Source organism: Silurus aristotelis (genome assembly GCF_946808225.1).
Source record: "Silurus aristotelis genome assembly, chromosome: 13".
Taxonomy (NCBI): Eukaryota; Metazoa; Chordata; class Actinopteri; order Siluriformes; family Siluridae; genus Silurus; species Silurus aristotelis.
The window spans coordinates 17,483,966-17,509,029 of NC_139586.1; the positions used below are offsets into that span (position 1 = coordinate 17,483,966).

A 25,064-nucleotide genomic window follows, 5' to 3' on the forward strand; every position below is an offset into this window, starting at 1 on the left:
CCCTGTTGTCTGAATAAGCAAAAATTTTTTTCTTTTTGAAAGCATAACAGCACAATGCACTTACATGCTGAACCCATTTGTTATGTTTTTTTTCTTCATGATTTTTGTCTCGAACAGAATGAGTCATCTTGACTGCTCGCTCCTCTTTGAAGCTCAGGTCAGTCACAATAGAAGTCGTCACCAAACAGTCAGGGCCGGTGTGCTGTGTTCAGGCACCTCTCAGTCTGCAAGAAGAACAGCAGAAGATTTTTCTAAACATAACTGATGTTTTAATGAGCGCCTGGGGCAGAGATTGGCCCATCCTGCTGTTTGTTTGCATGGCTGTGTGCAGATAACCGAATCAGAGGCTGGGAGGGAAAGAGCGCTCTGAGGGTTCTGAGTTTTTGTGGTGCAACTTATCGATTATATATAGAGATGGCAAAAAAGAAAAGGAAACTGATGGAACAGATGGATTTTAAAAGCTATGATGGTGGTTAATAATATCCAAAGTAATATGAAACCATCTTGTGATGGATCAAATTGTCATACGAAATAAGCAGAAATAACAATATTGTGTGTAAGAATTCAGCCACAGGCTATATCAATGTAAAAGGTATGTACAAATATGTTGTTTATTATTGCACTTTGACATTTTAAATAAGCTTTTTAAATTCATTTTGAATAAAAATTAGGACAGGATAATGTCTGTGTGCATGTTCCCCACTTTTCTACATGAGTTTCCTCTGGGTTCTCTGGTTTCCTCCCATATTCCCAAAACTTGCCAGTGGCCAGAAACTGAGAATGAAGAAATGAATATATGAATGAATAAACAAATGAAGAAATTAATTATTACAAACTGTTAATTCTGTATAAGGAAACATAATGGTTAAATCTCAAATGAATCATATTATTGACAAATTGCTTGAAATTAATGACTTTTATTTTCCCTTTTTCACTTAAAGGATTAAAATAAAGGATTTATAATTACATGTCACTTATTATGCTTTAAACACAGCTATGCATATACATATTCATATACATAGAATTTGGAACATTTGAGTCATTTCAAACAATATTGCCTAATTATTCATTCATTCTGTCTAAAGTAGGGTTTCCCAGCCTTTTTTTTTTGCACCGCAGACCAATTTCACGCAAGACAATTTTTCCATGGAACATGTGGGGTAAGATGGGTGCAATGGGTGCAGTGCAAAACTAAACACAATAAGGTGCATATCATATTACTAGTATACATTTTATATGATTTAATTACTCATTTGAATATTACATACTGTATATAATGAAAATGTAACTCAACTCACCATAATGCTGAATCAGTGCAAGCTTTATTCATCGATGCCTAGAAAAAAATACTGCGACTGACTGAAACAAGTGTAGGAAATTGACCTAGACAGGAGTGGTCATTTCTACAAATAAAACAGCTGCAAATGGGAATGGAAATTAAAGTAAACATTAAAATGTTTTTATTTTGTTTGTGTGGCACAGTGGCAAATGATCCACGGCTCGGTACCAATCTGCAGCCCAGTGGTTGGGGCCCCTGGTCCTTAGTAAAGATTAGCAAGAAGTACATTTTCAAATTTTCAAATTTTCAAAATTGTTTTATTGAAAAAAATATTAAAAAGATAAGCATACAAAATGTCCAGTTGTTCAAAAATACTAATACTACAGTACGCTTTTCTTATTATATGTATCTTATTAGCCTTAAAAACAGAGACCTTCTAAAAGGACTATTTGAATGGTATGAAAGTAAATTTGGTGATATTTTGTTTTAAAGAAGTTTATTAAATAGTAGATCTGGTGACAATAGGACATGAGCGGATGTCCATCTTTGGTCAGTGGGAAAAAAAAAAGTGTGGAGGAATGAAATTAAATGAGGGAGTATGTCTGTGTATGTCTGTGTGTGCAGATCTCTGAGGAGTATGTAGAGGAACATGTGGTGCTGTAGTGCCTTTTCTTCAGTGCAAAATTCAACGAAATGGCGTTCAGGAATTCCTACAATGTTTGAATTTTCCCTTTCTGGATTCAGCAGTAGGCTTTCACACACACACACACACACACACACACACACACAAACGCAGGGAGGGACTTGGAGCGGAAAGAGCAGGGAGTCGACACCGTTATAGCCCAACATCTTCAGCAGAAATATTCCCCAAGCAGACGCCTTTTCTTCCTAAAGGAACTCAACCATCTGCAGCTTGGATTTTAGTTTGTGATTCAATTAAAATGGCTTCGTCTCCTCAGAAATCTCCTTCCTCTCCGAAATCTCCGAGTCCCAGATCACCGCCTTCCAGGAAAAAGGACGACTCCTTCCTCGGAAAACTCGGAGGAACTTTGGCCAGGAGAAAAAAGGCGAAAGAAGGTGTGAGCAGCAGATTTAACTTCCACAGGCCGTGCTTCCTCTCCGTGCACGAAGAATCCTCAATTGGGTTCATTTAGTCTGTTTAGTCTCGAAACTTGAATATTTCATCCACACCCGTGTATTTGTATCCTAATTTGGTCACACTGTAAACTGTTTACTCCTGAAACCCAAATCTGCTGGGTTTAATAATCTTCACCCCAATCAAACAATAAATACTGAGCATTTTCTGCACATTCAGGGTGTATACATTGTGTAATTTTGCATGATCATACTATTTTAGACAGATTTTATTCATAACTGAAAATAACTCAGGAATACAAACATCACGGGACATGCTGTTTTAGAAAACAGATGTCCACAAACTAACAAAAAAAGCAAAGTTGAATAATTTCTTGTAACACCACACCCCAAAGTGTATATTTCCTCTTATATAGCACCAGGGTTTTTTTCCAATTACAATTTATTTACTAACAAATTTAAAATGGTACTTTTTTAACCAATACATCATCTTGCAGAACATTTTACAAGATATGTTCATTCCCACTGTCAGTTAAAGGATGCCACTTCATAGTTATAGTTTCCAATAACATCCCACCCAGTGTTTATTCTAATTATATTGCAGCAGTTAATGTATGCGGTTTCATGCTTTTTAATAACTTCTATTTTTTTTCTGTTGTTGTGAGACAGTTTATGAAATATGTTCGTTCCTGTTATCACTTATGTTACAGCAGCCTTACGTTTTTCTCTCTTAAAGTAAAAAAGCAAAAAGAACAAACAAACCAAACAAACAAAAAATCACACTCATCTTTTGATGTTTACAAATACAAGAGAAAAAAAATATTCTGAAGACTTCTTGAAGTCTTTTCTGAGATTGGAAACTCATTTGTTCAACAAAAAATTTGCTTAAACAAAACATTTTTTGTGTAAATAAAAGCACTTTAATGCCGTTTATTATTAGGTGTTTTTTTGCTAGGAATATATAATTGAAATAAAAAAAAAATGCATTAATTTCAAACTGTAGTTACAGCAGGAACTGTCACAGATGTCAGAAAACTAATCACCACTTTCTGAACAGTAAGAATTCAGCGTTGTTTTATTTAGACATTGCAGTTTTCTGCATGCAAAAGATACTATACGTTACTATACTATAAATAAAGTATTTCATATCATTTTCATTCGTATATTTTGTACAAGCTATTTAGATTTTTTTTTTTTTGTAAGCAATGATTAAAATAAATCTGGTAAATATAATACTGGTCTGATAATGTAATGACTGGTCATAGTCATACTTATAGCAAATCATGATCTAACACTGGTTTCTCATAACTTGACTCTGAGGCACTATGTGTAAGACGCACCCTTGTAAGTGTTTCCAGAAAGCCTGGCTTAACCCTTATAAGGGAAAAAGCTGACTGTCGACCATCGCTCTTACGTCGTGCATTACTGCTGAATGAAATAACTCTGTAGGCTGTGTTTTAACTTGAAAGCCTGATTGTGACCACACTGACCACATGATAGGCTGAAAGGCTGTGTTTCTAATTAGCTGTCGGCATGTTTCTTCTATTAAATAAATAAATATTAAGTGCTTTTTCTAAGTAAGCCGTTCCATCTCTTCGGCACTCGGCCCACACCTGAGCCCTAACCACTCAAACCTGGGTCAGAGAGGTGAACGCAAATTACTTGCATTTATTTGATTCCATTGAGAGCCTCTTTGCTCCTGTATGTTAGAAATAGATTTAGTTATGAGTGCTGAGACATGCAGAGTGGATCACACAATAAGTGATGCCGGGGGAGACATGCAAGAAGCAAGACAGCTTTTTTAGAAAGAGATGGGAAAAAGAATCAGGCTTTTTCTTGGGCATTTGTCTTTGGCAATTAATTCGTTTCTGCACAATTTTGCACTGTCACTGTATTAAAACACTTAGACTATTAAAACTAAAGCAGTCATGCCTTCTCAATTAAACTGGTTCTATGTCAATCGTCATATTAATCTGGAATGATTGCCGCTGGTCTCTTTAATATTAACTGGCACTTCCTGGAAGCTCTGCCCCCTTCCTACCCACTTTAAATGCTGTCTGAGCTTTTGAAGCGCTTAGGGGGTCCTTGCTGTTTGTTAAGGTAAAGGGAGAAAGCTTTAGTAGATTCTTCTGCTTCTTTTTCGGATCATCCGTCTACACACCCCCTCTGTCCTCTACATCTGCCTCTTTCAAACAAACTACCTGCATGACTTCCCTCACCACATCCATAAACCTCCTCCTTGGTCTTCCTCTTTTCCTCCTTCCTGGTGGCTCCATCCTCAGCATTCTCCTACCGATATACCCCATGTCCCTCCTCTGCACATGTCCAAACCATCTCAATCTCGCCTCCCTCACCTTGTCTCCAAAATGTCCTACATGCGCTGTCCCTGTAATTAACTCATTTCTAATCCTGTCCATCCTCATCACTCCCAACAAAAACCTCAACATCTTCAGCTTTAGTAGATTATTAACAGTTATCTTCAATCACCATTCACCTTTTTATCAGAACACCTGCTCATATGACTGGAAACAAATGCATGTGCATGTGAATTGTTTTCCTAATCTTTACCTAACAGCAGATTATTTGTGTCTGTGCAAATGCTGTTGTCTTCTGAAGACACAAATTTTTCTTCTGCTGTTGTAGTGCATCCACCTGATGGTTCTATGAGTTGTGCTTGCTGAGGTGCTTTTCTAGGGTTACGGTTCACAAGAGTTGTAAAGAGTTATTGTTTAAATTATTATGTCCTAATTGACAGCTCAAACCAATCTGGCTATTTTGAGCTCTAAATAATAATTATTTTTTTTCAAACCACAGAACTGTCACTCACAGGATGTGTTGTGTTTTCATATAATTTTGTGTTAAACCCTTAAGACTGGGTTTTGTGTGAAATTCCCAGGAGAGCAGCAGTTTCGGAAACACACAGACCAGCCGATCCGTCACCAACAACCATGCCAAGTTAAAGAAATCAGACATTGTATTTATTCTGATGTTTAATATGGACTTGAAGTCAAGTCAAGCCAAGCAGCTTTTTATTGTCATTTCACCTATATATAACTGACGCAGTACACAGTGAAATAAAACATCATTCCTCCAGAACCCTGGTGCTACATTTAACAACATAAAGCTACATCACAGAAAACACAGAGCTAAAGATTAGTAAGTGTCCTCGCCACATAAAGTGCATCATGTGCAGCCTGGTGCAAACAGTGCAAAGACAACACAGGACAATGCAAGACAACACAGGACAGTGTAGGACAAATACACAAAACACAAAATAGCGCCGCCAGTAAACCTGTTGTATATTACACACTGCGGTGTGTAAAGAGTGCTGAGTACAGGAGTGAACATTGCAATTAAACAAAAATGTAAACAAAATGTTGTGCAAATGAGCAATAGCAGTAGTCAAAAAAGATGTGCAAAAACAGCATGTAAACCGTATGTAGTAATGAGGTGATGTAATATGAGTGGTGCTGCAGACATGGATGTGTGAAGTGATTACAATTGTGTGTTTGAGTCCGGGTTGTACAGATCAGTCACAGAGTTGTGTGTGTGTGTGTGTGAGTTTCAATTCAGTTCTGTGTTGAGAAGCCTGATGGCTTGAGGGAAGAAACTGTTGCACCGTCTTTAATTGAAGCTTGTTACTGTATATGTGTGATTTGAATTCATCACATTGCTGTCACTTAATTGGATGATTGGATACCTGCATAAAAGATCAGGTATAGAGGTGTTCCTATTAAACAGGTCAGAATAATTCGTAACAATTAGGGATACCACTGTCATATATAAAAAAAAAAAAAGTGAAACAATGAAGAAATGAAAGTGAAACAAATGATGAAGATTTTAGTCTAAAAAGATAAAACCACTTTATATCAACACTTTTTCAAAAAACATTTTTTAGGCTTGTGGCTATTTGACCAACAGTTTATAAAAGGATAATCAGAAATGCATCAAAGTTGTACTGTTATTTCTCTTTTTAACTGTTCACTGTGCACAATATTTTTTCTGAATTTTTTTGTAGTAATATGATTGCGCACTCTCCTACTCTAAAATGTTGAAAATATAAAATTTTCTGGCATTTTTAGACATTTCTATATATAAAAATGCTAAATTACAAGCGAGGGAAAAACAAAAACATTGCATGAATCTATAATGCACACATACAGTATGATAAACACAGTTACAGGCAGGTTTTGCCCTTTGTTTTTTTCTTTTTGTCAGCATGCAGCTGAGCACGGTTCAAACATTTGACGTAATGGGAGAAGCAAATAAAAACAGGATGTTGATGTGTCGGGGGATCTTGATCCCTGGCGGAATTTCTTGTAGGCATGTACAAAGCCATGGCTGCAGTGATTGGACAAACAAGCCAAGCATGAGCCATGAGTCATTAAAGAGGTGTGGGATCAGGTGCTACAGATCTGTGATATGTTGATGTGCTGGTTTACACTGAGGTCAATCGATCGTCACAATGAAATGTAAATGTAACACATTTTCCCAGACTCCATTAAGGGATTCTTAATGGGGTTCATTGGGTGATTGTTTGTATGATCATGTTTTATCTGTGTTTCCTGAAAATTGATATGAATATTTGTTGTGAATTCAGCCTTGTTGGAAGTAGATGAGGTCGAAATACTGATCAGTGGTGGACAAAGTACATCTACCCTGTACTAATTACAAAAGTAGTCACTTTTGAATGTACTTATTAATCAGAAGTAAAGGATTTACATATATTTTTAATATTCATGCAGTTCACTGTTCAGTACTTCAGCTATTTGCTGTTGTAATAATCTCCACTCTTCTGGGAAGATGTTCCACTAGATTTTAGAGTGTGCTTGTGGAGATTGGTGCTCATTCAGCCACAAGAATGTTAGTAAAGTCAGGTACCGATGTAAGGTGAGGAGGCCTGGGGTGCAGTAAGCATTCCATTTCATCCTAAAGGTGTTTAATAGGCTTGAGGTCAGAGCTGTATTGCATGCCACTCAAGATATTCCACTCCAACCAATGCAAACCATATGTTCATAGAGCTCGCTTTGTGCACAGGCATTGTCATGCTTTCCCAGTAATTTGTGCTATTTTACACTAAATTTAAAAATGGCTGTCCGAACCAGCGACCACTAAATTCAGGTCAAGATCAACCACAAAACATTACATTTTGAAATGCTTAGAACTAAAAGGAATGAAGCGATGAAAGCTGTGGTATGTAAACTCTGTTTCATTAGTTTATTTTTATGTCTGGTTACATTTCATTGCTCATGTATTTATCAAGTATTTATTTGCATTTGTATATTACCCTCTATACAGAACCAAAATGAGCAGCAGAAAGCACTGGGTTTCTTTTTCTGCTCGTTCTGTTTCCTATTAAAATGTGATACATGGCCTTGCTTTGTTAGTGATTGTGGAATGCTGAAGTAAACAAAGCTAAGAAGCTGAGGGTTTTATTCATTTAATACATTTAGTCATCTTTTGACACCTAGGTGCTGAAATGAACTTCTTGTACATATCAGAATAAATATAATAACCTACGTCTTCTAGTGGTAATTAAGTTAGCTCAAAAAACTTTTCTTTCCTTCTCTATCTATAACTTCCTCAACAGAGTATTTTGACTGATGGGTATCAGGATGTATTTACAGGATATGTATTAATTTGAATTCAAAGCACTTCTGTAGGTCGATAAGTGCATCTGCCATATGACTTAAATGCAAATTGAGATGTTCGAAATTGGACATGTTTTATTTAATTAAGAGTTTTACATTTGTTTTTCATCCTCACAGAGCGTGTTTTTAAAATTCTCAGACGTTGTTTTCTCCCCTTTTTTTCTTCTCTACACCCACGCGTCAGGTGCATGCTTTACATCACGTGGTGCAATGGTCTTTTTGTGGTCACAGTGAATAAAGAAGAATAATAGTGTTCTGTTTTATACAGTGCTGTGTATTCACTTTAATTTGTTAAATTCTGTAAAGCTGCTTCGAGACAATGTCCGTTGTGAAAAGCGCTATAGAAATAAACTTGACTTGACTTAACTATTGAAAAAACAAATCAAGTTCATGATTTTAAAATGTCGTATTTTGTGCCACCCTACCAACACCCAGAATCTCTTAACCAGTCAGAACAAGAAATGATAATTGGTTAGATAAACATGATATCAAAATAAACATGTGATAAATATCTTGTCTATTGCTGTTCTTAAACATTAAAACAGTCCAGATCAATTCAGGTTTTTATTCATTTCAGGTTTCTGCTCACAAACTATACATTTTTTTATTCCCATAATGTCCATATTCATTTTCGGATCAAATTGCACTGTTTACAGTTAGATCTTATGCAGCATTCACAGGGTTTGACACATCAATTTGAATGATAAAAAAGCCTTAAAGTACTGTGGCTTTGTGTTTGGTTGCCTGTGATACCGATTATGGAAAGATGTGCATCGATCGCAAGGCTGAATCGTAGCTCTTTTGTTAACCCAGACGTGTTCAGGCCTGAATGCATAGCATTAGATGTGGCACTCTGAGCAGCCTCCCTCTGCTAAAACCAATAGCACATCACTGACCACTAATGATGAGAGGCACAGCCTGTTACACTGCATACTGCTGTGAGATTGTGTGTCTGCTGCTCTCTATTAGCTGCCCTTATTCTAATCATCTGTTGAAAGCTGATGAAAGGAAAATCCTAAAATGGTCAATGAAAACCCAAAGATACTTGTGGTTTAATGTAATGTTGTGTGTTGTAATAATATTAGGAGTGTAGCCGATCCCAAAGGGCAACTTCTTATCATTTATTGATGCTCTTTACAGTTTCAGAGCTCCAAGAAGAGGGCATGAATGCAATCAACCTGCCCCTGAGTCCCACTCCGTTTGAGCTGGATCCCGAGGACACCATGCTGGGTAACATTTCACAATGTCAGAGGGAAAATTTTCAGTTTCTCCCTTTTTTCTCTTGCAATACCAGTACATTTTAAAAACATTTTGACTACTACAGAAGCAGTTTAGGTCTAAAACCTGCTTAATTAAATACTAAAATACAGAAGGGTTGCCAGATTAAATGATCACAAGTGACTGCAAACTGCCTAAAAAGTACTGTTTGCCTGTTTTGTTTTTAAAGAAGAAAATGAAGTCCGCACAATGGTGGATCCCAACTCCAGACATGACCCTAAACTTCAGGAGCTCACGAAGGTGTGTTTACTGTGTTGTAGTAAATGAACTTATCATTGCAGACAACCTGAATGTAAATGTCCCGGATTGATTAATTACTTCAGATCTTATTCACAAATTTCTACATTTTTCGAATAATTTTTGGTGTTAATTAATCACTGGGTGAGCGATTCTGAGATTCTCATTTGGGTGGCCGATGGCTGCAGCATCATCCATTGTAATTGTAACTCTTTTGACCTGCCACTCGAGAGCCTGTGACGTTTATTTTTGGAAGTAGTTTTAGGTGCCAGCACAATCTGACAGTCATAAGAGCAGCTTTGACCTTAGGTTTCCCAAAACAGGAAGGTTTTTGGACATGGCTTTACTCTTATTTGTAAGCAAAGAAAAATGTATTATAACTGTTAAAAGCTTGATTTACAAATATTTTTCAACATGAATGTTGTTCATTAATATATAAATGTGTTATTGTTTGCAATTTGCTATTGTGTAACAGGGATAAATAAAACCATGTCAAAATGAACTGTGTGTTATTGAGCATGAACCACATGGATTGAATGGCTATGCAGCTAATACACAGAACCATTGATGCAGGTGCTCATCGACTGGATCAACGATGTTTTAGTAGGAGAGCGAATCATTGTCAAAGATCTAGCCGAGGACCTTTATGATGGACAAGTTCTTCAGAAACTCTTTGGTAAAAACGAATCTTACTTTGTTGCAGCACTCCAAAAAAAAACTTTCTTATTTTCACCTCTCTTTGAGATGTGAAAGAAAGCCTGTTATTTTTGTAATTGTTTCTTTAGAGAAGCTGGAAGGAGAGAAGCTTAATGTCGCTGAAGTTACACAGTCTGAGATTGCCCAGAAGCAGAAGCTTCAGACCGTCCTGGAAAAGATCAATGACACACTCAAAGTGTCCTCCAGGAACATCAAATGGAACATTGACTGTAAATAGATTCATGTTTTGGATTAATCAGTGGCAGCATGTCTACTTCGGTTTTAGTCTACTTTCAATCTTAGGACCAACATAGTGTATTTAGTGTTTTTTCTTTAAATAATTTTGTTGTTTTAAGCCTTTATATTATAACATGAATATTCCCTCAATTTTTACTGTGTTTCTCAGCAATACATGCCAAGAGCATAGTCGCCATACTTCACTTGTTGGTGGCTCTGTCTCAGCACTTTCGCGCTCCAATCCGACTCCCAGACCACGTGTCCATACAAGTAGTTGTGGTTCAGGTACTGGTTTGGCATCTCTTATCTGACGTCCTTAACATTTTGCAGTATTTTGGTGTGTTAAGACTGCTAACTAGAATTTATTTTCTTTTTCATGTCCACGTTATTTACTCACGTTTTGTCTTTTCCTAGAAACGTGAGGGCATCCTTCAGTCTCAGCAGGTCCTAGAGGAAATTACTGGCAACACCGAGTATGTCATTACTGTTCTATATAGTTTTTCCTTTCAGTAACCGGCCACAGCTGTGCAAGTGAAACTGGATCTACTGATATCTTTCAAAAGGACAAATTAGATTCTCCAAGGGGAAAAAGGATGGGTAGTGGAAGATTAAGAAAAATGGTGACAAACGGCTGAACATATCGATATATTGCTCAAATTAATATTTATTGCTAATTTTTGGAAGTGGTTCTAAATCACCCTGTCCTATTGTTGGAAGCTGAAAGAGTCTACCGAGTTGAAAAGTGAGAAACACGCAGTGACATGCCAGACCCTGGGGAAGGAGTAGGGGAGTGGCGTGGTGCTGGATCTTCTGGCTGATGAGCAGCTTTGTGGCGAGATGGGCTTGAGCACCAGCGCTCTGCTCCTGCCAGTTCTCCGCTGCTGCCGAGCTCTGATTAATAGCGCTCCAGCAGGCACAAATCAACTGCCCAGATAGGGGCGGGCTCAGGGCTTTTGGCTGATGCCTGGCATGTGGGCAGCAGCTGCCGTGGCATGCCTCTGCCCGGGCAGATTTGAGCGTGAAGACAAGGTGCTGGTAGGCAGATGTCCACCAGGCCAAAATCCTAAAACCTAGCTCTGTTTTATTTAGGTTATTTTGTCTTTTCAGGGCTCCTTTACATTTTACTGGATGTTCTCATCGTAATCTGTCTTTGTTTGAATATTTCATCTCAAACTGAAAGTTTCTTTTGTTTTCTTTCAGGGCACTTTCTGGAAGGCATGGTCTGTATTACACATGGAAAAAAAAAGATTATTGGGCTGTATTCAGAGTCTACTACTTAAGACCTAAAGTTACCTAAATATTTAACATGGGGAAAGTTTTCAGACTCGGTTATGCACCTGCATAAATCTTTGTAATCTGTGTAATTCACATCCTTCAAGATTCATTTGGTTAAAATGAACAGTATGGCTTTATATACTTTAAATATTGTATATTCATATTTTGGTGAATGCAGCCAGGTGATACTTTATTGAGGTAATGGAACAATGTATAAAAAGCAGATTGGATTTCCTCCTATTTTTCTAAATCTGTATTTTGAGTTGTCAGCAATATTTGATGTATTTCTGTACTTAATATTGGACTGCTAAGGCATGAAAAGTTTTTTTTTTTTTTTTTTTTTAGTAAACTCTCAATCTAAAATATACATTTCTGAATGTAATTATGTATTAATTCCTCATTACAACCAAACTCTTAGTACAGCCCATAAATCTTATAGTAAATGTAAATAGTAAATTAACACTGTAGAAGTATAAAACACTCAGTCCGTTATTGCAACCCCACACACAGAGCGTGACGCCTTCGACACCTTGTTCGATCATGCACCAGACAAGCTGAATGTGGTTAAAAAGGTAAGTGCATTTAATTAATTTATGTTCATTAACCACATATCTGAAGATCTATTTTAACCATTTGGCTTCTCCTGCAGACTCTGTTAACATTTGTGAACAAGCACTTAAACAAGTTGAACCTGGAGGTGTCTGAGCTGGACACACAGGTAACATCTGGCCAAAGGCCTGGCACCCAATGTCAGAGAATATATCATTTTATAGGTCAAGATATATTAATCATTTTCTGTATGATTGTTAGTTTGCTGATGGTGTGTACTTGGTGTTGCTGATGGGGCTCCTGGAAGGATATTTTGTCCCTCTCTACAACTTCTTCCTTACTCCAGACAATTTTGACCATAAGGTACTGCTATTCATTCTGTTTATTACATTGATTTCTCTGATCATGCGCTGTGCCTGAAGTGCAAGCATTTGTATGCTTATTTCAATCTAATGCACCCATTTCAATCAACTGCATTACTACATACTGCATTCATTACATGGCTGTATATTCCAGGAGGCAATGTGAACCTTCACTAGTAAGAAGTGATGTAGGATGATAGAAAAACATTGTCCATTGTATTACCAGGAGATTGCGAATCCTCACTACGCCACAGCTAGATATTGAGGAATCGGAGAGAGCAGAATTGGAGCTGCCTAATGAATGGGAGGGGTGGCGATCTTTCCTGTCAGTCAGAATGCTGTAACCAAATGTGTGCACTCATGTAGCTGATGCAGAAACAGCGTGTTTTTTCTGTGTGCTTAACTGCTCTGTGATGCGTAGTGTGTATGAGCAGTACTTTTTACAATCATGTATAAGGGTTAAATACAAAAACGATTTTGTAAACAGCAAGGAAACAAATGCAAAGAGAAAAATTTTTTTAAGAAATGTAACTGATATATTATACATATAAAAAATCATTTTATATTCTCAAATAAAATTAACCCCAATTCATATAAAGAAAAAAAAAATTTTGTTGCTTATTTAATAGTGAATTTTAACTTTTAAACCATTGACCCATGTTATGTTTGGTGATTCTTTTCAGTGTTATTGCTTTTGGTGTTTAAATGTATGCCATGGCACTTTGAACTGGACTGATTAAATGTAGACTCAGAGACTTTCTATGACAATGTGCAGTCTACCACTTATACAATATATTCAATAGTGTATGTATGAACCCAAGGCCACCCATTATCTGGAAGAAGCCAATGACTAGATGTACTCACAATATGGTTAATGCCTCAAATCATTTGTGCTTATAACTTGGTATAAAGGGGGAATGTTGTTAAATGTGTAATTCTTTATTGTAGGTGCACAACGTTTCATTTTCCTTCGAGCTGATGCAAGATGGCGGTTTGGAGAAGCCGAAACCAAGGCCTGAGGGTTGGTTTCTGTATTTTCTTACCACTATTTAGATAATTTTTAAAGTCGTCAAGCAAAATACATATACAAATACTAGGGCTGATTATAAAAGCCTCCACTCTAATGACTGGGAAGCGAATCACTTTATGGGCTGCAGTTTCACCAATAAGCATTTGTAAGAAACCATTCATTGATCCAGGATATTCCAAAGATCTGATTTACTATAGAGTCATGTGTATAAAACATTATGGCTGAAGGACAGGCATTAAATCCGTGTTTACCTGTGTCCACCATTTAAATACTCAAACTGAGTATTTTAAAATTGATCTTGAAAGTATGACTCAGTATCCGATGATTGTTCTTGTTATTGTTGCTGCAGGAAAGTTGGTTAGAAAAATATTTATCACAAATGCGTAGCTTCAACAGCACATTCCAGAGAAAAGGGTTTTGTTTATTTTTAATCTGTTTAGCACCCTTGTTCAAGTATTCCATTTTATCTTCTATTCTAAAGACAATCTGGACAACATGAGCAGACTTATTCTGCCTGGGACTATAGTTATACACCACTCTATTTTACAACCTGGGAAGAAACGGTTCTTAATTTTTATATTATTGGCATTATTTAATAATGCTTCACAGTAGTGATTTAATAATGCACTGTAGTGATTCCTGGCTATGGGTTGGTTTTCGTCCCTTGCATCACGAACATCACCTCGGTTTTGTATACATAATTTTTGTCTATTTTCTTTGAGCTCATATGTGCCTGTTTGTTTTAGTTGCTTTCATATTGTTTAGAAATAGCGAGCTACATAAGCAATGGGATGCAAGGTGGCCACATAAGTGCTTTGTCATGCCATGTTTATCTTGAGTGGTCTCATGTGAGTAGAGACATTCACTGCAGTGTGAGCTGCACAACACTCACTTAATTCTACTGGCTTCTCCATCCTGTGTTTACTCTTTTTGATTGTTTCACATGTCTCACTGACTGTTAGTTCTTGCTCATTCACAGCTTTTTGTTTGGACGTGGGTATACCCTTCATACCAAAAGTAGGTTGGAAACCCCCCCCAGAGTCCACACTGTTCTGATAAGGCTAACGCTGCTAACCATGCTACAGGATGTTTCAATAAACAATGTCTTAATCTCTTGAAAAACCATGCTGGGCATGAGTTATTTACCCACAGCCTTTGTATTGACCAACTTAAGGAAGCTATGTCTGATTCAGACATCCATTCAGACATTCAGACAACTCCTGTGTTGACAACATAATGGTGTCACTGCAGACACAACATGCTTGGCTGGCAGTTTTGAAACTTGGCTCAGAGCTGAATCTGGCTCAAACGCCTCAGTATAAACAGGCTGTTGGTTGTAAACGCCCAGGCCCAGTGACAACTGATAAGCACAGAAGCCCAGAAAGCAGTCTGAACTGTTCTCTAGACAAATGACTATCAGGGCAGCAGACATGGTTCATCTGAAACCGATGATCTAGCAGCTGAGGCTATGTAACTCATGATTGAGGTTTGCATTCTTTAGCACAACCCTGTCACTCAGTGGCCAGTCATACTTCTGGAATAGATGTATTTAGGAGGTTCCTTTATGCTGATCATGGAAGTCATGGAAGTTTCAACTGCTCCAGTCTCCAGTGCAGCATCTGGAAAAACATTCTGGTTCTTTCCTTTCAGCTTTTAAGCACATACAGCAGGCTCAAATGAAAAACATCATTATGGCTTTAATAGGGTTTAGTTGTGCATCTCAACCCACAACTACAAAGTGTACTTTTCCAAAGTTCGTCTGTGCCAAGAACCACACCCACAGTACAGTGAAAGACCTGCTTAATCTATGGGAGATGCAGCAACTAATTTCTGGACACGAGATGGTTGTTAGGACCTAGATTTCCACTTGTGCTTTCACTAGTTTCACAAATATCTTGGCAGCTTCTTCCACAAGCAGATCTGTTGTCCCAGATGGATGATGAGTATTTGTGCGTTTGGCTTTTGTGACTGATTCTCTGAGGACTAAGTAGTAAAATGTAGCAATTCACGAAACACTTCTGAATGCAAGAGCCCCTAACACATTGACTTGTATGTCTTTAAGTGGAAATCGTTCTGCAAATGGTGTTCATTATATCAGCAAGACCCTGTACATTTTCCACTTTCCAGGATCCTTCTACCCTAAAAGTGTATGTGGCAGAGATCACATATTACCACTCCAAGGATTCTGTAGGCTTATTACTAATATTAGAACAGAGATAAAATGTTACCATTTGCCAATATCGTCTAGAAGTTTCCCATTGTACTTTCCACTTTTGTGTTGTTAAGTCTATTTGAACTTCCCTTGCTGTGGCCTGTTCACAGATGGTGATGTCATTTAGATCCTTAGACACATTTACATTACATTTATGGCACTTAAGAGATGCCCTTATATAGATCAACATACAAACGTGCTTTAAAGTGCCTATCAATGAATGAATCAAAACTAGTTTACTAGGTTGCAAACTTAGAATTCCAAGACACTCTAAAGCATGGTGGACATGTAGTCTATACGGTAACCATCCCCTTTACAAAAATCATATCTATTTAAAGGGCCTTATCATACTCACCCATTACGTATGTACTTCCCAAATTTGTCATCTAATGTGTATTTGTTCAAGTGCATTTTGTGTGGGGTTTTTTTTTTTTGTTGTTCTCTTTGCATGCATGCTTAGTTGATTATTCAAGCATTATTTCCCATCCCAGAGTTTACAGATCAACAGTTACATATGGCACTAACATTTACGTTACATATATACTTAATACTCTACTTCATTAACAGAATGGCATCTTCTGGGGTTTCATATACATTTCTGTTGTATTCTAGGCAGTATTTTAAACAGACATTAAAACATTTTGAGATCCGAATTCACCACAGATCTCAAGGACATTTTATCAAAAAGCTCATTTTAGTATTATTAACCCGTTTTGTAAATTCCCAGCACATCATCCCCTAGATTTGCTCTATATCAGATTGCAAATGCAAATCAGCTTCCTTATTACTGATCTTAGTAAATCGGAGCCTAAGAGTTATACTTGTAGACGGATGGCAAATGCCTTTATTCAAAAGACATTGCTGTGGCTTATGTGTAAAGAAGAGTTATGAGTCAAAAATGGTTCTCGACTCATGAATTGAACTTGCAGCATTCCATTAAATCATAACCTTCACCTTAATCTATATCTTGTTTTTCTGTCTTCACAGACATTGTCAACTGTGATTTGAAGTCCACACTACGTGTCCTCTACAACCTTTTTACCAAGTACAGGAATGTGGAATGAATTTCTTGACTGTGGCAGTCACTTTGGAAACGACATCCTTATCAGTATTAGATGAGTTTTTGTGGATTAATATTTTACAGCATTCAGTATTATTTCTATATTCAGTATTTTTTCACTGCTGCTCTGCATTTGTCCAACATGCTATGAAATCTTATTATTATCATTATAGTTTACACAGTAATAAAGGTTGCGTGATGAAGCTAATCGTGGGTTAATGCCAAGTGTGTTTAAATAATTTTTATATTCCATAATTTTTTTTTTTTTTTTTCATCTGAAGTGAGTTTTTGCAAATCATATCTTCTAGGCAGGATCAACATCCCATACACTCAGTCCCATGTCAGAGCTTGTTTTTGAACAATATATTTTTGGATCTATTCTACATGTTGGTGTTTGTCATGTGTCCTCACGTGGACTAGACCCTGGACATCTGACGGTCAGACTGCTTCCATTTTGGCCGGTTTTTATCACTGATTATTGATGGAAACTGAGGCAATAAATAACAGCAAGGTCTTTTACTTTTTATTTTTTGGGATAGAGGAATCTGTCTTGCTCTCTATTACGTGAACAGACCAAATTATCTAGTTCAGGCATTTCATTGTGCTGTTGAATAGGCTTCAATGTTTTTTTTTTCCTGCTTGTATGAAACTTCTATAGATCTGAAGCAAACAGACATGAAATTGCCTTCTCCACCCCAAAGGCAATCATAAAATTCAAACCATAAGCAGACGATTGCTACAAGTTTGTAAGAATGCAATGTGGCTATTCTGGAAAAAAAAAGGATTCCTTCGTGCAGTTTAATGTGAAGGTCGGAACGATCGTTTGTTTCACTGTTGAGGTTTGAATGCCGGTGTGTCGGGCCTGACTGGCTGAGAGGGAAAGCAAATTCCTGTCCTTGTGCTCTCATTCACTACTGACCATTTTGTGTTACTGTCCTGTGTGTACTTTCTTCAACGAATGGAAGAGGAATAAATTGATCTCGATCGCTCAGTCACAGTTAATAACTTTTAGACCAAAGGCTGCGTTTTATTTAACCCCTCAAACAAAAGGCTTGCTTAAAGGCAGAAGCAGTGATTCATTTTAATTTCTCTGAACCACAGTCTTCCTGCTGCGTTGAAGTTGCATGATGTAATTTGGGTTTAATTACTGAAACAGTGCAAAGGAATCTCTTCTGCAAAGCAGAGGTCACGTTTTCTCTTGTGTGTAATGGTGCAGCACTAACAAGGTTATAATGGAGGTCACAGGATAATAGAAAATGTGGTTCTTTTAGGGTGTGCTTCTTTTTATGTGATTCACTTCTTCGGGCCCCTTATAAGGTAAATAACTTAATTAAACAAAGTTTAGGAGAGAGACCTGTGCCTGAATCACACTTTCACACAGGTTTTGTGGTACTAAAATACTGGCCCAGATGAATTGCGGGCTCCAGTGGCAGCCTATGAGCTTTTTTTTTTTTTATGCTCCCAAATTGCACACTTTTTATCCCAAAATACACTGTCAAAAGAAGCATTTTTGGAAAAAAAAAAGTACACACCGCCTGTCATATTCTTTGGGCCCCATTAAGACCCAGCTGTGTTAAATGTGAATTTCACTGTTAGCGCCATCTCCGACAATGACCTTTTCGATAAAAACCTTTGTTCTGCTACATTTTCTGACCCATTATATGACTGGAGCCGGGGGAGATTAAGAGACGAGGGCGTCTTCATCACTGAGCTGTCTCTGAGAGCCTAAATAACAGCGAAGACCACCTGTGTAATTGTCCAGCGCTAGGGTGTCCTGAATAGCCATTAGCTTCCCTACTGCAATTACCTTTCCTCTGGTCCCCTTCATGATACCAAGCGCAGCCGTGAGCTCTAGTGAACCTCAACCCCTGTTTACTTCCAAACACAATGGCTGAAACAGAGTGTCTTATCCAGGCTGATATCGATTTGTGCTTAAGATTCGGGTCATTACAAGTAATTGATTCCTCCATTGCGTCCCCTTAACATGCCTCGGGAGTGCGTTTACACCTGCATGGATTACAAAGTTCTGATATCTTATATGAAATTGTAAGACCATGAAAGAAAAAGTGTCAGGAAAGAAAATGAGCATGAGTATGAAAATGCCTACATTGTCATTGTTACCATGTTAAATCTCTGTTATGGGAGCTATGAACTGTATATTGGGGGATATATCTGGTCAGAGTATTATTTAAAGGTGCAGTTTTTTTTTTTTAAACTGAATTGATTCACACTATTATATTGCAATGGATATACCAAAGTATAATCCTGTCGATTTGCTTAGCTTCCCCTTTTCTTAAAAAAAATTTTTAGCCCAAATGATCAGATATATGAAGGCATTTAAGTTGTTTGACTGCAATTACAGTTTGACTCACAAGCAGCAGAAAGCACTACAAAAGAACAACAAAAAACTGCTCCTTTTAATGGGTTATTTTGAAATTTTAGCTTGATATAAGATCTTTGATCATCATTGATTAACACATGATATGATGTGCATATTTTTTATTCAAAATAAAAACTGATTTGATTAAAATCAAAAGCACTGACGTACTGAAAATATTGTTTCTGGATTTTCTTCATTTTTATGATGAACATACACTAAAACTTCTAATGGAATAATAATGTTTTCTTTTTATATAATATTATTATTTGAAGAAACCACAGAACTTTTGAATATTCAAATCTGATTGGCCAGAAGGTGCTGGTTAATTCTTTATAACAGCTCGCAGTAGTTCCAGTTCTCATTTAAGTCAAGTTTATCTCTATAGCGCTTTTCACAACAGACATTGTCTCAAAGCAGTTTTACAGAATTTAACAGTTAAGGTGACCAATGTGCATTTATGCCTGATGAGCAAGCTGTGGTGACTCTGGCGAGGAAAAACTCCCTTAGATGTTACGAGGAAGAAACCTTGAGAGGAACCAGACTCAAAAGGGAACCCATCCTCATTTGGGTGACATCAAGAGTGTGATTTTAAATCTTTAAACAGTACAGAACACTGGAGAGTGAGAACTAACATTAGCACTGGAATGTACGATTATAAGTAATGTTCTTTCTACACCCTTATACAGTCATTTAAAATCATGTAACCAGGAGCTACTGAGCAACTCATAAAATAGCTCAACATTTGAGATCATCTTAGATCCAATACCAGCTTCTCCATGCCAGAGCCTTTAAACACTCAAAGAGGTCCAATGTCCAAACTCCACGAGGTGGAATATAAATGGCGTTGGTACGTCTCGAGATGGTTTTAGATGTTTGCAGGTAGAACTAGTTCTAAGACGGTATTGTTTCTATAGTAACACACTCATTAAGACATCCATATTAATAATAAGCCAGTGGTAACAACGTTTTTTCAACATAGAACAAATATATATTTGTTGATTCATAATATGCCAAAAGTATGTGCTCCATCACATCACCCATCACACCCAAATGTTTTACTTTGTGTTGATGCAAAGTTGAAAACACACTTTTATAGAATGGGTTTGTGCAAAGCAAGCTCTATTTAGATATAACTTGCTGTGGTTGAAGTGGAAAAACTTGAGTGTCCTGCAGAGCCCTGACCTCTATCCCACCGAACACCTTTGGGAAAAACCAACTTTGGAACATCAAGCGTACTGTAACATCAATCTCATTTATACAACTGAGCAGCTATGGGGTTTAGGGGCCCAGCAATAGCAGCTTGGTGTGGCTGAACTCAAGACCATCAGAGCTAAAATCCAATGTCTTAACCACTAAACTACCACCTTCACTAATGCTCTTGTAAATGAATGAGCTCAAATCCCCACCTCCATGCTTCAAAATGTTATAGAAAACCTTCCCAACAACTTTTTTTTTTTTTTTTTATAACAGCAACAGAAGATTAAATCATTGTGGTCAGGGTTGTCAAAAAACTTTAGACCATACTGTATATTCAAATTTTCTTTTAAGAGACATTTATTAAAAATTTATCTAAAAGCGAGAAAGACAAGAGACTACTGTGGAGACTTCTTATTTTAGCAACTGTAATGTCTTGTGGATGTTCTGCTTTAAAATATTGAACCTTTGGTAAAATGTTGTGTTATAAAAGAAATTAAACAAATTAGGATGTACAACCTCTTGTTATTGGGGTGGTAATGGTAAACCACATTGTGTTTTATTTCTCGTAATGTGGAATTTTTCCACTGCATTTTTTTTATACATTAGGAGTATGATTTGTTTCTTTGTGTAAACCTTCTAATATATTTAGATACACATAAGCCATATATGTAATTGTATTTTTTAAAACAAGATTTATAACCTTATAATTTGATGGTCTTGACATGAAGGCAAGTAAATATATGTCATTCCTAATACATGTAATATACCACTCTAATGTGGTTTGAGGCTTTCAGCCTGCATGCACTCTTCCCTCTCATAACCTCTGTACTCTGAAGCACACACAGCCGTTAGACACAAGCACGTCTTGATCTGACCCGTCCCTCCTTTTTCAGTGGGACAATAACAGAATCAGACTGGTATATGTTTATGACTTTATTTATAGCTGGTCCGGAGTGTGGGATTGTTCCGACCACATGCCTGTGTGTGCCAGGACGACCATCAAAGCCATCAGAGATCCATATCTTCAAACACCGCATTACAGAATTGAGTTAAAGAAACATTTAATGCACAAACATTTGGACATCAAAACCCTCGTCTGTTGCCTGGAGACTACTGTTCTTCCAGGGTTTTGGGTAAAGTGCAGCAATGGGTAGTTTCAATATCCTAGTTCTAGGCTGATTTCTAAGATAATTTTGCATTTGTAAAGAAAAAGCCTTGCATTTTGTGTTCACACTGTCAGGTCAGCATGCTATTTGCTTTCAAATGTAATCATTTATGGCTTAGTGAAAAGGAAAAAAATTAAAAAGTAAGACAGAGGCTTCTTGCATTTCCCTAAAATCAAATAAACCCAACATCACAGGCATGTAGCCCGAATATTCTAATCAGTTTTAATTAAATTTTGTTAACAGTATTGCTATAGCGTATTGGTGCCAGTTGTAAGCCTTTTATCTTTCAGACGCCGAACAGAAGAATGTGATTAAAGCATCTGCGAGAGAGGAACATCAACAATGTCATCTAATCAACATTTTTCCTTAATGAATTTTTTGTTTAAGGTAACAGCGTGAATACCCGGCTTCCTCTTATGCAGATTAAGTCTGGCCCTTTACTTTTCAACGCCAAACACATTCCTGGCAAATTATTAATGAGACATCTTTTTAGCTAGCTCTATTATCCTGTTAATTGGAATGAAAAGCACGTTGAGGCTGCGAGGTATGTTGCATAGTTTTTGGTGGCCCCTAAGGTTCACAAAGTTCACTTGCATCCAAAAAGCATACTTAGAAATTGTCTAGAGCTGTCCACAAGAGGGCGCTGTATATTCTCATGCTTCTTTATCAAAACATTAAATACACAAGAGTGTGTTTTTAAAAATGTTATGGCCTCCTGACATCAAAGTGAGCGCGTTGAAGGGTACTGTCAAAATAATTTTTATTACAGACCGGCATCATGCAAACAAAATGTATGAAAAGATCTAAAAATGGCAGAATTTTCAGCTGACACAATTTAACAGTAATGGCAATTCGTTAAGTACCTAAGAATTGTACATACTGTAGGTAAAAGCATTGACAAAATATTGTTTCAGAATTTTACAGCAACCCAAATGATAAAAAAAAACTAAAAAACTTGTGTCTGAATACCTCACTCAATCTCTCCATGTCTACTAATTAGAAATTTGCCAAACATTTAATCCAGAGTAAAATAGAATGTACATACTTGCTAGATTTATTAACTACAGTTTGGCTTGGCATCTAATTATGTTAAATAATATTATAAAAATTGTGTTAGTCTAACCAGGCAAGCTTAAATAGAGCCATTTAATATTAAATTATCAAAACTGGCCTCAGCATGGTTTTTCAATGCCATCAAGGGTGGCAACTGAAATGCCACCATTTCACACGAGTTTAATACCTTTTAGATTAGATGCTAAAACAAATGATTGGATGTTGAATTGGGCTTATTTGAATGATGTATAAAGTACAGTCATTGGTGGGATGTGAGCAAGGGTTTATTATGAGTACATTAATAGGCTAAATAAAAGTCTAAAGAGAAAAGGCTTTTTTAAGTTGGAAATATAATTAAGTTAGAAATAAGAATTAAGTTTATAGGGGTGGTGGTGGTGGTGGTGGGGGGGGGGGGGTTTGGGGCATGGTGGCTTAGTGGTTGACAAGTGTTCAGCCCATGCTTTAGGGGTTTCCTCCATGTCCTTGGGTCTCCTTTGAAAACATGCAGTAGTGGCTGCCTTGTGCCCCTAGTTCACTGGGAAAGGCTCCAGGTATCCCAGCATGTTATTCAGTTATTAAATATTCAGTTTCACTAATAGCAATGTAAAAGTAAAAATATGGCAAAATAATACTCAAATATAGTAACTATATACAAAATATATAATTACTCCACCTCTTGTCATCTTTGCTGGAGCAAAAAGCTTTTTCAATTATTATAGTATTCAATTAACAACATTTATATCATCCATTTATATATTAGATATATTTGTTTCAATTAAAACTAGGAATATCAATACTTTTGTAGCAAGTTAAGTCACATGGATACAGTCAGGGGCAGTTTTTGGATGGACTGATGGTAAAGTGCTCGTTTTTAAGGCTCTGGGTTACTGAACGGAAGGTTGGTGGTTCGAGAATCCACCATGACCTTGACTTGAACAAAGTGGCAAGTGAATTCATGTGGTGAGAAATAATTTATCTTTTTATTCCGGTACCAATAATTTCTTACAGCGTTATCTGTAAGAACGTATACTAGACTAGCTCCCTTCCTTAAACACTGATTTGTCTAACCAAACAGAATTTTTTTTATGAAGCTAGATAAAGAGTCTCCAATAAAACTATCACCATTAATAAAAGCTCTTTATCATTTGCATAAAATCTTGGGCTGGCACGTGCCATTCTAAAGTCAATGGGCATGACATTTCTGATTACAGAGCCACATAAAAGGAAAATAAATCTGATGAAAGAACCCCTGTGGTGATTTGGTTCTGGGCGAGTTAAACACTCCCCCCTCCGTCTCGCTCATCACTCTGAAATGAAGCTCTGTGTTTTTATCAGCAAGCGAGTGCTGAATCTGGCGGACTCAACCCTTATCTCTTGCTAAAGCCAATCAGTGCTGGCTGTGTGAGCAGGCTGGCCTGATCTGCACCTGGCCTCGCAAGGGGCCTCCTGATTAGCCGAGGTCACAAGGCGATGGCAAAATGAACTAAAGCAGGCCAAGCCACCTACCCCAGCCCCCAACTCGCTGCTCTGCCTCTGCCCCCTGCAGCAAAGAGAGCGACATGCTCCAGTCTTCGAAACATAAACACACACACACACACACGCACACACACACACGCACACACGCACACACAAGGCCTTTAGGGCTGTATCTGTCCAAATCAGATTGCACTGCTGATAATAGACATGGAAAAGACCCTCAGCAGAAAGTGAGAGTGTTTACAGGCTCTTTGGGAAATACAAAAATAGAACATGATATACATATTTGTAAAAGTAGTATTTCTATTTACTGATGTTCTCTACAATCTTATTTACCAGTTCCCTTTGTAAAACAACTAAACGATACATCAAAACACACATATTATAATGTATCTCTATTTAATATGTCTAATTACATTTACAATCTTACGAAAACCCAAAAGGTGCGAGATCCATTTTCAAACTCTATCACTGTCTTCACACCTGCTGAAAGTGGAGATCACCCCCACACACACTTCACTTTAAAGGTTCCCACCCCAAACACACCTTTTTAAAAAGGTCCCAACACATCTTTAACACACGACCCTCTCAGGTTTCGGCCCTGCATTAACTGCTTTGTGTCAAGGCCACACCCGGCGCTAAGCCAGGTGATCCTAGTATTAGCTGTTTGTGTGTGTGTGTGTGTGTGTGTGTGTGTGTGTGTGTGTGTGTGTGTGGAGGGGGGGGACATAAGATTAAACACATCAGAATGTGAAGTAAACAGCTCTGATTCGATCTTATTTTTTTCTTTCTTATGTCTTCTGTTTTATGTTTACTTTTTCTTTCCCTGTC

General features: G+C 37.3%; 1 protein-coding gene across 1 annotated transcript; it reads left to right on the forward strand.

Annotated features, from left to right (window-relative positions):
- The first annotated feature begins 2,071 nt into the window (after window positions 1-2,071).
- Window positions 2,072-19,497, forward strand: parvab (parvin, alpha b). The gene is made up of 13 exons (XM_083557966.1): window positions 2,072-2,356; window positions 9,166-9,255; window positions 9,473-9,543; window positions 10,114-10,216; window positions 10,326-10,466; window positions 10,643-10,758; window positions 10,888-10,946; window positions 11,674-11,693; window positions 12,259-12,320; window positions 12,398-12,466; window positions 12,559-12,660; window positions 13,608-13,680; window positions 16,889-19,497. Exons 1-13 carry the CDS (start codon window positions 2,221-2,223, stop codon window positions 16,963-16,965), a joined length of 1,119 nt encoding a protein of 372 aa, XP_083414092.1. The 5' UTR covers window positions 2,072-2,220; the 3' UTR covers window positions 16,966-19,497.
- Window positions 19,498-25,064: the final 5,567 nt, after the last annotated feature.

Excerpts from the sequence above, each read along its gene's own strand:
- parvab (XM_083557966.1), top strand. The coding sequence starts at position 2,221 with ATGGCTTCGTCTCCTCAGAAATCTCCTTCCTCTCCGAAATCTCCGAGT. Across the intron at positions 10,759-10,887 it reads TACAAGTAGTTGTGGTTCAG|AAACGTGAGGGCATCCTTCA; the intron begins GTACTGGTTTGG and ends GTCTTTTCCTAG. Across the intron at positions 10,947-11,673 it reads GAAATTACTGGCAACACCGA|GGCACTTTCTGGAAGGCATG; the intron begins GTATGTCATTAC and ends GTTTTCTTTCAG.